General features: G+C 10.9%; 1 protein-coding gene across 1 annotated transcript, besides 31 other annotated features; it reads right to left on the minus strand. All coding sequences in view use genetic code 6, as the record gives it.

Moving 5' to 3' along the window:
• Positions 1-542: 542 nt before the first annotated feature.
• Positions 543-657: a microsatellite.
• Positions 587-619: a microsatellite.
• Positions 587-620: a microsatellite.
• Positions 587-634: a microsatellite.
• Positions 658-954: 297 nt separating the features above from the next.
• Positions 955-1137: a microsatellite.
• Positions 1138-3837: 2700 nt separating this feature from the next.
• Positions 3838-3870: a microsatellite.
• Positions 3871-3875: 5 nt separating this feature from the next.
• Positions 3876-3928: a microsatellite.
• A 2757-nt stretch (positions 3929-6685) lies between these two features.
• Positions 6686-6736: a microsatellite.
• A 1592-nt stretch (positions 6737-8328) lies between these two features.
• Positions 8329-8383: a microsatellite.
• A 664-nt stretch (positions 8384-9047) lies between these two features.
• Positions 9048-9095: a microsatellite.
• Positions 9096-9133: 38 nt separating this feature from the next.
• Positions 9134-9173: a microsatellite.
• Positions 9174-10965: 1792 nt separating this feature from the next.
• Positions 10966-11008: a microsatellite.
• Positions 11009-11838: 830 nt separating this feature from the next.
• Positions 11839-11880: a microsatellite.
• A 214-nt stretch (positions 11881-12094) lies between these two features.
• Positions 12095-12163: a microsatellite.
• Positions 12096-12161: a microsatellite.
• Positions 12097-12161: a microsatellite.
• Positions 12119-12169: a microsatellite.
• Positions 12170-12294: 125 nt separating this feature from the next.
• On the minus strand, positions 12295-12732 carry IMG5_066790 (hypothetical protein; the record flags this gene model as incomplete). Its single annotated transcript, XM_004036861.1, has 4 exons — positions 12295-12337; positions 12397-12446; positions 12502-12568; positions 12700-12732. Coding segments are annotated over 4 exons (193 nt in total), but the record flags the coding sequence as incomplete, so codon positions are not given.
• A 200-nt stretch (positions 12733-12932) lies between these two features.
• Positions 12933-12972: a microsatellite.
• Positions 12973-13134: 162 nt separating this feature from the next.
• Positions 13135-13196: a microsatellite.
• Positions 13143-13192: a microsatellite.
• Positions 13197-13742: 546 nt separating the features above from the next.
• Positions 13743-13799: a microsatellite.
• A 782-nt stretch (positions 13800-14581) lies between these two features.
• Positions 14582-14635: a microsatellite.
• Positions 14635-14670: a microsatellite.
• Positions 14664-14697: a microsatellite.
• Positions 14671-14704: a microsatellite.
• Positions 14700-14761: a microsatellite.
• A 42-nt stretch (positions 14762-14803) lies between these two features.
• Positions 14804-14893: a microsatellite.
• Positions 14871-14907: a microsatellite.
• A 447-nt stretch (positions 14908-15354) lies between these two features.
• Positions 15355-15402: a microsatellite.
• Positions 15403-15911: 509 nt separating this feature from the next.
• Positions 15912-15956: a microsatellite.
• A 1002-nt stretch (positions 15957-16958) lies between these two features.
• Positions 16959-16995: a microsatellite.
• Positions 16996-17102: the final 107 nt, after the last annotated feature.

Raw genomic sequence — 17102 nt, forward strand, 5'->3', positions numbered from 1 at the left:
TAATTTAATAAAAAAAGTGAAATTTACTTTTTTTTATATAAAATAATTATAATTAAATAAGATTGATTATAAATTATATGAAACGTGTCAACTATTTATATTATATATAAATATAAAATTAAAATATATTTTATTTACAGTCTAAAAAGAATAAAATAAAACTATTAAATATTTATATTTACGCACTTAAAATTAATAAATTTAAATTTATAAAAATTTATTTTATTATTACAATCTATTTTTTGAAAATTAATAAATAAATTTTTTAAAATAAAAATTATATTATTTAATATTACTTTCTATTTTTTTAAATTTAATCTAATAGATATATTTCTATTTTATTAAATATTACTCCCTATTTAATAAAAAAATTGTAATTAGTATTCGAAAATAATATATTTTATTTAGTATTACTTACTATTTTAAATAAAAATAAATAATTTAAACTAAAATACTATTTTATTTCATATTACTGACTATTTTTAATAAAAGATTGATAAATTTTAAATACTAATTTATTAATTTGTACAGTCTATTTAAAAAAATTATAAATAAAAATATTATTTAAATAAATATTACTTTCTATTTTTAAATAAAATTTTAATAAATTTTAAATAAAAATTCATTAATAAATATTACAATCTATTTTGAATAAAAATTAATATAATAAAAAAAAAACGATTATTATATAATATTACTCGCTATTTTGTATAAATAATAATAAATTATTTTAAAAATTTGTATTTGATTAAATATTACATAATAAACCTAAATTAATAATAAATAAATATAATCTAAAATTGTTAATATGTTTAAAATTACTTCCTATTTTTAATAATAAATATTTAAAACCTCAAATCAAAAATAGTATTTTATTTTTACACTCTATTTTTAATAAAAATGTATAAATCAAATATAAAAATTCTAATATATTTAATATTACAACCTATTATTAATATATAAATTAAATTTTAAAATATATTTTATTTTATATTACATACTATTTTTGATAAAATATAAATGAATATAAACTAAAAATATATTTTATTTAATATCACTCCCTATTTTTAATAAAAATTAAAATTAAACTTAAAATTCAATTTTATTTATTATTACTCCCTAATTTTAATTAAAATAAATTAATTCAAACCAAAAATGTTATTATAATAAATTTATACGAACTTTTTTCAATAAAAAATTGATACATTTTAAATAAAATTAATTTTATTTTATATTACAAACTATTTTAAATAAAGAATTCATGAATTTAATCTAAAATTCTATTATATTTAATATTACTTTCTATTTTTAATAAACAGTATTAAATTTAAACAAAAATATATTATTATTATTTTTTTATTACTTTCTATTTTAAATAAAAATAAAAATTTAAATTAAAAATTCATTTATTTTATATTACAAACTATTTTAAATCAAAGTTTATAAATAAGCTGCAAATATTATTTTATTTTTATTAATGCCTATATTTAATAAATAATTGTTAATTTAAATTAACAATTATATTAAATTAATTATTACTCCCTAATTTAATCAAAAAGATAAATTTTAACTAAAAAATATATTTATTTAATCTTACTAATCCATTAAACTATTTATATTAAAAAATCGATAATTTTAAACAAAAACGCTATATATTTTATGTTACATGCTATTTTAAATAAAAAAAATATATTTTTTTTCCTTAAATATAAGTATATCATTATATATTTACTTGCTTATTTTTTAAGAATATTTATAATTAGAATAAAAAATATTATACATCCTATTTTATGCTTTTAAATTTTGACTTTTTATATATTTACACACTTTTTTATTTTTTATTTTTATTTTAAATTAATATTATTTTTACATCAGAAACCTATATAATTTATTTTAAATATATTCTTCTTTATTATTTATTCTAAAATACTCTCTATAAAAAAAAAAAAAAATATATTATTTATCTATATAAAGCAAAGAATATATTTATTTGTATAATAATAAATTTAATTTTACACACTATTTTTTTTAATTTTTTTCACATGAATTTTTAATTATAGTTTTTTATACAAGCTTTTATTAAATTAATTTTATTTTATTAATTTAATTTAAGTTTTTTTTACCAACTATGAAAAGATTAATTGATTTTTTTTAAATTATTTACACACTATATATATGTAAAATTAAATTTTTATAGTTATTTATTATATTTACTAGCTTTTTATTTTTAAATTTTAAATTTTAAAAATCTTTTACATCCTTGTTTTTTTTAAAAATAAAATAACTTTTAGTAATATATAATTTACTCCCTTTATTTTATTTTATTTTTTTAATAACATTGATTCTTTATTTTAATTTACATACTATCGAATTAATTTTTTATTAATTTATACAAATAAATTTTTACTTACTATTTTTATATATAATATTTTTTAATATTTTATTTAACTCTATTAATTACACACTATAATTTAAAAATCTAATTATATATTATTTGTAAATATTTTTTACATCCTTTTTTAAATAAATAATACAATTATATATATGATTTTAAAACAAATGTATGTTTTTACCTAAAATAAAAATTTTAAATAGCAAAAATAATGAAACAATAATTTTACGCACTTTTTTAATTGAAAAAAAATAAAAAAATATTTAAATAATATTTTTTTTAAATTTTAAAAAAAGATTCTTAAGAATTATAAATATATTTCATTTATTTATATTATATATAAAAAATACTTGGCTTTAAACACATTATAGCAAAGTAAAAAAAATAAGAAGTAGTAACTATATGTGAATATAAATTTCAAAATAAAATAATAATTAATAATATTATATTTCTACATTTGACATTATATCTATAAATATTTTTATTTTTTTATTAAAATAATAAGAATAATGATAATGTTATAATTTATATTAAAAAAACTATAATTATAATATATTTTTATAAATATTATAATTGCATATTTAAAAAAGAAAATAATTTGATTTGATTTTAAATGATATAATTTCAAAAAGTAATAAATTGTTATTATTAAATAATATGCAGTAATTATTATTTTATATAATATTTAATTTAAAATTTATATAATAAAAGATTGCAATCATTATTGTGTATAATTTAAAATCTATATTATAAATGATTATTATTATTACTTTATATAATTTTTAATAAAAAATCTATATTATAAGAGAATTTAATTATAATATATTTTATATTAGAAAAAATTAGATTTAAAAATTAATAATAAGATATTAAAAAATAGTTAATATTTTTAAATTGAATTCTTATTTATACATTATTATAAAATAAGTATCATTAAATATGATTTTAAATATGTGAAACAGAAAATTTATATTATAAAATTAATAATATAATATATTTTTTATTATTAAAATTAGTATTAGAAATCAAAAAAATATATATTTAACATAAGAAAATAATATATATTTAAAAAATAATTATTATCAAATTATTTTAATTATTAAAAAATGCGCAATAAATTTTATTTTAAATAATTTTAAATACAAAATATATTATATAAAATTAATACTATAATATATTTTTTATAATATAAATTTGTATTTAAAATTAAATAAAAATAAAACTTAAGAAAATAATATTTATTTTTTTAAAAAAAATTTTTAACGTAATATTTATATTATATTATAATAAACTATAGATTTTATATTAAATAATTTAAAAAAAAAAATATTATAGTTTATTATATATTATATAAATTAATATATTGTTAAGAAAATGAATTAATTATATTAAAACATTTGCTTAATATAAGAAATATAATATATGTAATTTATTTTTACAAGTTGATTTTATAATATATAATTTTATAAATATAATTTAAATATTTTTTAATACTTTTTTATAATATATTATTTTGATAATAATTTTTTAAAATAAAAAATTACATATTTTTTTTTAAAATCTATCAAATATTAAAATCATTAAAAAAATATTTTTTTTTTATATAATAATTAATAATTAATTGAAACTATAATAGAAATGCTTTATTTTAAAATCATTATTTATATTTTATATATATTCAAAAACATCAACTTTCAAAATTATAAAAAATAAATTTAGTCAATTATAATTTTTAAAATCTAAGAATAATAGCAATTACTCCTTAAGAATAAACCAAAAATATTATCATCCTTAAACTCCTCATATAAATCAAAATATGCGGTATTATATGAATATTTATTATGTATTATTTAAAATAAGCAAAATATAATATTATTTATAAAATTATAATAACTTGAGGGATACATATGTGATGTTTTTATATACTAGTTCCTATATTAAATAATGAATAATTAATCAAAAAAGGTAATTAATACAGTCACTATATAATAATAATTAATTTACTTTTTGGACCTTTTGAAATAACTTTTCTAGTGAAATAAAATCTTTAAAATTTAGAGACGGATTTATGAATTAATTGAATTTTTATTTCTCTAGAATGTCTTTCGCTTTCCATAAATATTAAACTGGTTATTAGGTATATTTTTCCTTTACGAAAGTAGCCGATTTAAATTGCTAATTTATAAGTAGGTGGAATTATGCCTTATATTTGCATGCCATTGAAAAAAAAAAAAAACATTTTTTAATCTTTTTAATTGAACTATTTGATTTTATTATTATCTAACTAAATACGAAAATTTGGCTTTTTAAAAATCACATTCTAGATTAACAGAGTTAAATATAAAAATATATAAGAAGATTAAAAATAAATTAAGTAAGTTATTTTATTTTTTTTTGACTAATTTATAGAAAAAATAATGAGCTTTGATAATTGTTACTTATTTTTTTTTAAAAAAAAAATCAATTTTTTGAGCTTGTTCTGCAACATTCTAACTCTTTATTACTGTAAAAATGGTCATTTTTGTCTCAGAATTTGATTATTATTAAAAATAAAGCATAAATGGTTATTAGAGAAGGGTGCTTTATATAATGAATATGTAAAAACATTCGAATTTTGACTTTTTATTGGAAGAATATATATTTTAAAGTGATTTTTCACAGTATTTTAACAGGTCAGATTTTAATTAAAATAGCTAATAATTATTACAAAAAATTCCAAGGGCGTATTTTGGAAAGAAAAGTTTAGAAAAGACTTTTATGAATTTATGATTGGTAAATTATGGGAATTTTAGAAAGAAAATATGTTAAAAACAAAACCAAAAAATTAAACAAAATACAATATGTTTGTATTTAAAAAGAAAAAGAAAAAATTAATTAATTATATACTCATTTTTATAATAAATAAAATATAAAAATAAATAGTTTTAAATAAGGATATTTTTTATTTTTTTATATACGTTTTAATTATTTAATTTATGATTATTTTAAAATTTTTAAATATTTTATAAATTAATTTTAATTTATTAATTTTTTGCTTTTTTGAATTCTTTTCTCATATTTTCATCTTTTTAAATAATTATTTATTAAATTAAATTTCTTATATATACCATATATTATCGTTCTAAATTATGTTTATAAATTAAATTAAAATATAAATATAAATTTTCTGATTTATTTTATTATTAAACCTTAATAAGATGATTATTAAAATACAATAGAATATAATACCTTGATTTACTTTAAATTTAAAAATAAAATAATAATAAAAATAATAAATTTAATAGTTTAAAAAAGTTAAAACTATTGTAATTATATACTCTAGTTTCATATAATTTATATAATTTACATATTATTTATTTATTTTTATTTAAATTTTATATTAAATTAATTATTAATTACATTATCCTTTTCAAAGTTTAATAAAAAGATGTTATGTAAAAATTAATTTTACACACTAATTTCATTTATATATACATGTTATATTATTTTAGCTAAAATAAAATACTTCCTATTATAATTTAAAATTAAAACAGTAAATAATATATTACATCCTATATTAAATTAATAAATTTTAAGAATAAAGTCTTTACTTTCTAATTTAGATTTAAAATCAAATATTTATTTAATAATTATAACTAAATACATACTTTTTTTACAATAATACATAAATATAATAAAAACGATTATATTAATACATCCTATAGTAAATATTATTATGATAATAATAAACTATATTAAAAAATGATTTCTTACATCCTTATTTTAATAATAAATATTGAAAACTTTTAGATAATAAAATTATACGCACTAAATATTATTTAAAAATTTTAAATCAATATATAAAATTATTATTTTTTACTATCTATTGAATAAATATATTTATAAAACTTTAATAACTTTATTAACATTTTTAATCTATAAATATTTAATTAAAAGTTATTGAAAGTATTAAATTTATGATTTACTTGTGGAATCTATAATAATATATATATATAAATATTTTAAATATTTATTTACTTTCTGTTTATAATTATTTATTTTTTTAAAAAATAATTTAAGTTTAAATATTTAACATTCTAATTTTAAATAAAATAATTTTATTTTAAAATAAGTTAAAAAATTAAAAGTATAGATAATTACTGCCTATATTAATTTTTTTTAAAAAAAGGAAAAATAATAAAATTTAATTACGTCAATCTACATATTGTAATAAAATAATTATAAATACAAGAGTTATTTATTATAAAGAATATTATTTATTTAAATTACCTTTTAATAAAAATAATTGATATATTTATTATATTTTGAAAAATTAAAAGTTTATATATAATTTATAAAATTAAATAAGATAATATTATAATACATATTTATTAATTGAAATCTTTTGTTATTAAATAATTCATTTTATAGTTAAATCAGTCAAATTTTTTTTAATAAAATAAACATTCTAATTAAAATAATAATATAATGTCTGATAAGATAAAATATTACTATCTTTTTATTTAACTCATTTAAAAAATAAGATTAAAAATAAAGTATTTACGCATTTCTAAAATAAATAAATTATTGATTTAAAATAATTTATTATAGAGATACGCACTAATAATTTTAATAAATATAATCGGATTAATATATATTAAAATTAAAAAATTACATCCTATTTTTAATTTTTTTTAATATGTTAAAAAGAGTTGTTTACTTCTAACTTTATTATTAATTGTATATAATTAATTAGTATTAGTAAATTCGTTAATTGTTTTACGTACTATTTTGATTATGTTATTAAAATATAATATAATGAATATTTTTACAAACTATTTAAAAATAAAAATAAATTTAAAAAATATATTAAAATTATTACAGGCTATTTTAATTTTATAAACTTATTATTATAAACAAAATAATTTTTAACATCGATTTCCTTAAAATTTATTATTAAAAATAATAAAAAATATAAATAATTTACATCCTATTAAAATTTAAATATAGATTAAAATAAGCTTATTTAAAAAAGATATACTGTCTATTTAAAAGTATTTTATGAAACAAAATATTTATTTAAATATCTACTTGCTTTATTAAAAAATTAATAAATTAATATTTAAAAAAAATTACTTTCTAATTTAATTAAATTATTAAAGTTAATAAAAATTATTACGCTCTATTTAAATCATAAATAAATAATAAAATACTTAAAAATATTACAGTCTATAATTCAAATAAATGTTAAATTGACAAAATTATATATAAATATTAATTTCAACGCACTATTAAATAAATAAAAATATAAAAAATTGCTCTATATATTACTATCTTTTTTAAATTAAAAAATATGTATGCAATTCATATAAATATTATCAGAAATATTACAAATGCCTAATTAATTTAGATTCAGAAAATTTAAATAAATATAATTTAAAACTAAAACCCCTGTACTCTATTAATATATAAATATTAATAAAAAAGTATATATATTAAAAACTACATCCTAATATTAATATGATTTCAATAAAATAAAATATATAATTTTTTATACATCCTTATATTAAATATACATAAAATTAAATATTAATAAGTAAAATTATTCTTACTTTCTTTTTTATGATTTAAAATTATGATCAATATAATATTTACATACTATTTTTTAACAAAAATAATAATTTAAAATAGTCAATATAATTTACTGTCTGTATCATATATAAATAATAAAATTATAAACTTAAATAATAATATGACCCCCTTATGATAAATTATAGTAATTATAAAAATAATAAATATAAAATTTACTGACTAAATTAAAGTATTTTTAAAATTATTTTAAAAAAAAATAATTTATTTTTTCATACTGTCTATTAATAATAAGTTTATTAGAATTAACAATTAATTAATTATATTTTTTTTACTAACTTTTTATAAAAATAAGTATATAAATATTTTAAAATTAAAAAAATAATACTAACTAAAATTGAATAAAAATAAACTAGCTAAAATATTTTAAAGTGCTTACAATCTATAATTATAAAAATTATTATTATTATGATAAATTCGATTTAAATATATTAGTTAAAATGTTAATATAATTTTACATTCTACAATTTCAAAAATTAATTTAAATAATATAGAATTTTTATTACACACTTTTATAAAAAATGAATAATTTTATTATAAACAATATAATATTAATTTACATCCTTATTTTATAAATAATAGGTTAGTAATTTTTTATTAATAATTTTTACACGCTTTAGATATTTTATTATATTTTAAAAAAATGAAAAAAATGGTACACACTATAATTTTTATATAATAATTATAAAATATTAAAATATAATTATACTTCCTATTAATATTAGTTTATATATTTAGGTATAGATTTTAATTTTACATTCTGTTATTAATTAAAAAATAATAATACATATTATATTTACAGACTAGATTAATAAAAAATATTATATAAATATATTTCAAAATATAAAATTTATTTACACACTATTTAACAAATATTATTATTAGATTTATTAAAAAATTATAATTTTAACTGTCTTTTTAAAAACATTTAAATAAATTAATCAATTTAAAAAATTTTACTTTTTTCTTTTTGATCATAAATAAAATTTATTTATTTTATTTTATTTTTTTATTAAAATACATCCTTTAATTAATTAAAAAAATATATAAATAATTAATAAAAAAAAATAGTAAACTGTAGACTATTCAAAATCGTATTAGAAAATTTTAATAAAATTAAAATAATATATAAATTAGAAATAATTATATAAATATTTTAGTTTTTTACATTAATCTATATTAATTGTATTTTTATAAAATCTCATAATCATAAAATTAAGTTTACCGTTGACTTTATTTTGAAAAATAATGTTTACATGAAATTAAATTTATTTTACAAAAAATATATTTTTATATATAAAATTTACTCTCTATTTTATAATTAAAAGATTTATTATTTATAAATTGTTATTTCATTAATACACACTAAATATTTTAATTAAGTCAAAAGAAAAAGTAAAATAAAAGATTACTTACTAAATATAAAATTAAATTAAATAAATTATAAATTTATTACTTCCTAAATAAAAATTTGATTTAAAGTAAAAATAAAATATAAGTACGCACTATTAAGTTATTAAAATTATATATAATAATAAGAATTAAATATTACTATCTATTTGAAAATTTAAATAAGAAAAATCAGGAAAATTACAGGCTATTATAAAAATTATAATCATATATTTTTTTATATTTTACTTTGTGCTTAAAAAATAATTAAAAAATATTAAATATTTTATATATATATATATATATATAAATACTTCCTAATTAAAAGAAATATAATATGTCAAATGATAAAATAAAACTTTTAATAATAATTATATATTATAATAAAATTTTAAAAAATTATTTTAATTATAATATATTCAAACAAAAAAATTATTTACTTAACATCCTATAAATAAAATAGTTAATTTAATAGATTAAAGCGATACATACTTTTTATTTTAAATTAAATAATTTTAATTAAAATATGATAATTAATAATTAAGAGATAAATTAAACCTTTCAACTATTTAAATTATAAATGAATAAAATATTAAATTGTATTTACTTTCTAAATATATGAAATAAAAGCATTATAATATTAATATTTACACACTTAAAAATAAAAAATTAAAATTAATAACAATTTATTTAATAATACCATCTAATTTTATTTAAAAAAAATATAAATTTATTTATTTATATGTATTTTATTTAATATTACTGTCTATTTTATACATTTAATTTAAAATGGCTATATCTATATTATTAAATATTACTCCCTATTTTAATAAAAATTGATAATTTGTATATAAAAATTTTATTTTATTTAGTATTACACTCTATTATTAATAATAAATTTAAAAAAATTGCTATTATTTTATTGATATTACTTTCTATTTTTAATATAAATTTTATAAACTTTAATTTTAAATTCTATCTTATATTATATTACAGATATCTTTTTTAGACAATAATTTGATAAAAATAATATTTAATTTTACTTACTATTTTATATAAAATTTTAAATAATTTAAATTTAATTTTTTTTATATTATGTTACAACGTTCTTTAAATAAAAATTAATAAAATGATATTTTGTATAATATTACATCCTATTTTTTTATAAATAATATATATATTATTAATAAAAATTGCAAATTTAATTTAATATTACAAACTTTTTTAATAAATATTAATAAATTTAAACTCCATTTTTATTTTTAATATTACAGGCTAATTAAATAAAAAATATAAATTTACGATATAAATGATATTTATTTATATACATCCTGTTTTTAATTAAATCTTAAAATAAAATATGCTTTTTATTGAATTATTACATACTTTTTTTAATAAAAATTAAAAATTTAATCTAAAAATGTAATTATATTGAATATTACATACTATTATAAATAAATGAATAAATAAATAAATATATATATATATTTTAATATTACATACTATTTTTAATAAATTTGAACTTTTTATTAATTTAAATTTATATTACATTCTAATTTAATGTAAATATATAATTTAAATTTTAATTTATATTTTAATGAATTAAATTACTCCCTATTTTAATAATAATTTTATTTATTAATATTAATATTAATTTTTTTTTATATTTTTACAAACTATTTTAAAAAAAAATTGATAAATTTTAACTAAATTGCATTTTATTTAATATTACATTCTATTTTTTATATATATAATTAAAAAATTTAAACTAAAAACTCTAATTCATATTATATTACGAACTATTTTTATTTAACAATATTTAATTTTATGCTAAAAATTGATTATATTTTTAATACATACTATTTTTAATATAAAATAAAAAAAATTAATTTTAAATTTTCTAAAATTACTCCCTATTTTAAATAAAAATTGATAAAATTAAGTTATAAATGCTATTTTTTATATTACTGACTTTTTTAAATAAATAAAATGATAATATTAAACTAAAAACTATTTTTATTTAATATTACAACCTATTTTTTATATAATATTAAATATAAATAAAAAAATTAATTTTATATATTATTTACATACTATTTTTTTATTAATTTTTTTTTAATCCTAATTAAAATATTTTTATTTATTATTACCTACTATTTATAATAAAAAATTTTATTAATTTTTATCTTAATTAAAAGTATCTCTATATATATTTACTTGCTTTTTTTTTAATTATTTTTAAGATATATTTTTATTTTAATAAATACGTTCTATTTTTTTTTTTGTATAATTGACTTTCTTTATATATTTACACACTTTTTATTATTTTTTAGTCTTTATTTTAAATTAATATTTTTTTTACATTAGAAACCTACATTTTATTTAAACAATTTCTTTTTGATTATTTATTTTTAAATACTCTCTATCAAATTTTATTTAAATTTATTATTTTATTATATATTTATTATTTTTACCTATTTAAAAATCAAAATTTAGTATAAAAATAAATTTTGAAATTAATAATACGCACTTATATTTTTTTATTATTTATAAATATATTTTTTTTTTTTTAATATTACGAGCTTTTATTAAAAATCATTTTATTATTTAATATTATAATATTTTCATACTAACTTTAAAATATTTAATTATTTTTATTTTAATCGTTTTATTTTTTTATACACACTTTTTTTATTTAATATTTTATTATTTTTTTTTTAATATATTTACTATCTTTTTATTTTTTATATTTTAAATCTTAAAAATTTTTACATCCTTTTTTGTTTTTTTTAAAAAAATGCTTTGTTTTTGCTAATAAACATATAATTTACTCCCTTTATTTTAATTTTTTTTATTAGAAATTAAATTATTATTTGTATTACATACTAATAAATTAATTTGCTTAATTTGTTAAAAAAAAATTACTTACTATTTTTATATATACAAATATATTTTATAAATTTTAATATGTATAAATAATTAATTACGCACTATGAATTTTTAAATATTTACTATAATTGAAAATATTTTTTACATCCTTTTTTTTAATAAAATAATTGATATAAAATTTTAAAAATAAAATATTGTTTTACCTAATAATAATGAATCAAATATTAATATTTTTATGAAAAAAAATGTTATTAGAAATAATTTTACGCACTTTTTTATTTAAAAATATATATATATTATTAAAAATATAAACTTTTATTAGTTTATTTATATATTTATTTATTTTTTTCTAAAAACAAAAATTAAATTAATTTAATTATCATTTAAATTAAATATAATACTATGCTATAAGACTAATATAGATATGAAAATAAAATAAGTAGCAGTAACTAATAAGAAATCTTAAATTTAAAAATTAAAATAATAGCAATTATTAATATAATAATTATACCTTTGACATTAAATCTATTTATATATGTATATATTTTTTTTAATTAAATATATAAATATTTTAAATAAAAAATATAAAATTTACTTATAAGAAATTTTAATATAGATTATTTTATTTTTTTAAAAAATATTAAAGTAAATATAATAAAATTTAAATAAATATATATATATATAAATAATGCTATCTTAATATTAAAAATGGTTTTTATATAAAAATAAGATTAAAAGTAATTATTTTTATTGAATAATTATTAATATAAAAATACATAATTTATATTTTTAAATTTATGCATTATAAGATTACTAAAATTTTTTAATTTATATACAATATAATATATAATAACATATAATATAATATAATATAATATATAATTTAATATAATAATAAAAAAGTATATATATTATGTATATAGTATTTTATTAGATTAAATAATATAATAAATAACCATAAATTAAAAATTATTTATTAATAATAATAATACAATTAATATAAAATAATTAATAATAGCAAAGACCTTTCAATATTTCATATTTATTTTTCCAAAAAATTAACAGCCATAAAATAAAAACTAATAGAAATTCAATTTTTAATTTTAAATTATGTATTATCTCAATAATTCAAAAGAAATGCAACCTTGATTAAAAATTAATTTTCATTTATAAAAATAAAATAATTATAGCTTTTTAAGTTTTAAGCAATTCACATATTTAAATTCATCATACAAATAATAAAAACAACTTCATAAAAAAATATTTTTGATTTAATATCGTAAAAAAAAAAGCTTTAAACTATGTTAAAATAGTTTTTTATTAATTGTAAATTATAATTATAAAAGAAATTAAATATATTCTCATTATGTTATTTTATATCAGTATCAAAAGTAAGTATATTATCTCATCTGATTTCTGGTTTATTAAGTAAAAATAATTCAAAAATAATAATAATAATAATAATAATAATAATAATAATAATAATAATAATAATAATAATTTATTTTAATATCTTAGGAATAATTCTTCTATCTAAAATAAATTCTTTAAAATTTTATGCAGATTTATAATTTACTGACTTTAAATTAGATAAAATATATATATCGTTAGTTTTTCATTTATAATACTCTATAAAGCCTTTCTTATAGAAACTGAGGGTTTTTGATAATATTTAATAACTTTAAAATAATATTAATTTGGCTATTAGGAGTATTTTTCCACGAAGAAAGTATCCGGCCGATATTTAATAGATAATGAAGTTTAAGAGAAAGAATTATAAATTATATTATTATGTAATTAAAATAGACCTTTTTACTATTTTATATTCCACAATTTAATTTTATTATTCTTAATAATATAGATATAATATTATAATTAAATAGACAATTAAAATAAAAATAATTTATAGTTTTTTTTTTTTTATTATAATATTTATAGACGAGAAAATTATATTTTTAAAATGATTATGTATGTTAAAATTAAGAGAAATTAGGAGCTGAGTACTTTCATGAGATTTTAATTAAAAAAAAAATGAATATATTATATTTAAAGAAAAATATTTAACTTAAGAAGGATATAAATCTAGTTTATTGGAGGAAAATAAAGAAAAAAAAAAAAAAATTAAATTATATAAAAGATATATAAACATTTCAAATATTTGAATGTTCTTACTAAACTAATTCAAAGAAAAAAAAAGATTTTTGTCAAAATATTAAAAATTATAAAAAAATAGAGTTATAATTATATTTTATGTAAAAATATATTAACATTTAATTATATTTTAAAAAAAAAAAAATAAAAAAAATAAAAAAAATAAAAAAAAAAAAAAAAATAAAATATATATATATATATATATATATATATATTTATATTTTTTTTTAATTTTTTTTAAATTTTTTAATTTTTAAAAAAATAAATTAATTAAATTTTTTTTATAAAGGATAATTTTTTTAAATTTTTTTTTAGGGAAGAAAAGAAATAATTTATTTTTTCTTATTTTTTTTTTAAAAAAAAAAAAAAATAAATAAAATTAATTTTTTTTTTTATATAAAAAAAAAAAAAAATAAATAAAATATATATATATATATATATATATTTATATTTATATACACATATTATTTTTTCTAATTAATTATATTTATAATATTTTTTAATTTTTTTTTATAAATGATAATTTTCTATTTCAAAATATATATTAAGGAAGAGAAAAAATAATTTATATTTTTTTTTTTTTTTTTTTAATTTTTAAAAAAATTAATTAATATATATATCTTTCTGTATGTTCTCTATAATTCTCAACTTTTCATTATTTTATATAATTTAATTTAATAAATATTTAAATATTTGGAAAGATTTACATCTTATTGTTAATCTGAATATTGTTTTTAATTTATATGTAATATTTTTTTTTAAACCTTAATAATATTGTGATTATTAAAATTTAAAAAAAAACACAATACCTAAAATAGCTTTTTCATTTTTAAAAATATTGATAAAATATAAATTATTAAAATAATATAATAGAAATTTTAATATAAAATATATATATTATATTATTTAATAATATATTTATTTAAATATAATATTGATTTTAATAATTTATTAAATAAAATTTTATAAAGTTAATTATAAATTACTTAGTTCTATTAAAATTTTATCCTAAAAAATGTTATGTAAAAAAATTAATTTTACACACTAATTTTATTCATTTATAAGTTATATTTCAAAAAAAAATACTTCCTATTTTTATTTAAAATTAAAAAAAGTATAGAATATATATTACATCCTATATTTAATTAATAAATGATCTACATAAAGGCTTAACTTTCTAATTTTGATTTAAAATCAAATATTTGTATAATAATAGTAAAAAATACAAATTTTTTCTTTAATAATTAATAAATATAATTAAAAATATTATATTAATACATCCTATTGTATATATTAATAATGTGAATATAAAAATAATTAAAAAATGTTTTTTTACAGCCTTATTTTAATATATTCAAAACTTGAAATTATACATTAATAATATTATACGCACTAAATATGATTTAAAAGTTTATATCAATACATAAAATTATTAATTTTTACAATCTATAGAATATATAAAAATATATATTTACTTTTATAATATAATTTACTTATGTAATCTATAAATGAGTAGAAAGTATTTAATTTAAGATTTACTTGTGGAATCTATAATAATAGTTTTAACTATTAATATTTTAAATATTTATTTACTTTCTGTTTTTAATAATTATGTTTTCTTCAATTTAAAATTTTAATATTTAACTTTCTAATTTTTTTATTTGTAAATGTTATATAATGTTAAGAAAGTAAAAGTATAGTAAATTACTGCCTATATTAAGATTAAAAAAAAGGAAACATAATAAAAATTAAAGTACATCTTTCTAATATATTTATTATAAAAAATTATAAATAAAATGTTTAATTATTAAAAAAAATATGATCTAATTTTATTATTACCTTTTAATAAATAAGAATTGAATTTAGAGAAATTAAAAATTTATAAATTTAAAAAAGATAATTATTATAATAATACAAATTAAGTTATTTAAATCTAGTTATTATTAAATAATTTATGTATAATTAAATCATTTAATCAAAACAAAAAAATTAATAAATAATAATTCTAATTAAAAAAAATAAAATAAAGCTTTAAAATAATTATTACTATTAATTTTTTTTCATTAAATTAATAAAGAATATACGCATTTCTAATATTAAATTAATTATTAATTTAGAATAATTTATTAATATATTTACATTCTAATTTGTTTTAATAATTTTATCTTAGTAAAATATATTAAAACTTAACAATTACATCCTGTTTTTAATTTTTTTAATGTATTGAAAAAAGTTTCTTACTTCATACTTTATTAATAATGGCATATAATTATTTAAAATTAGTAAACTTATTAAATATTTTACGTACTATTTTGTTATGAAATACAATATAATAAATATTTTTACAAACTATTAAAAATAAAAATATAATTAAAATAATATTAAATTTATTACAGGCTATTTAATTTAAAATTTATTATGATAAATAATTATTTTTTTATAACATCTAAATCCTTAAATTCAATAATTTAAACTAATAAAATAACTTAAATAATTTACATCCTAGCCGAATTTAGATTAAAAAAATGTTAATTAAAAAAATTTAAATTTATATCATACATCCTGCTTAAAATAATATTTATCAAAAAGATTGTAATCGAAAAAAAATTACTTCCTTTTTCAAAAAATTAAATTCTATATTCAAATAAAATAT

The sequence above is a fragment of the Ichthyophthirius multifiliis genome (genome assembly GCF_000220395.1).
Source record: "Ichthyophthirius multifiliis unplaced genomic scaffold scaff_1120509250338, whole genome shotgun sequence".
In the NCBI taxonomy this organism is placed as follows: domain Eukaryota; phylum Ciliophora; class Oligohymenophorea; order Hymenostomatida; genus Ichthyophthirius; species Ichthyophthirius multifiliis.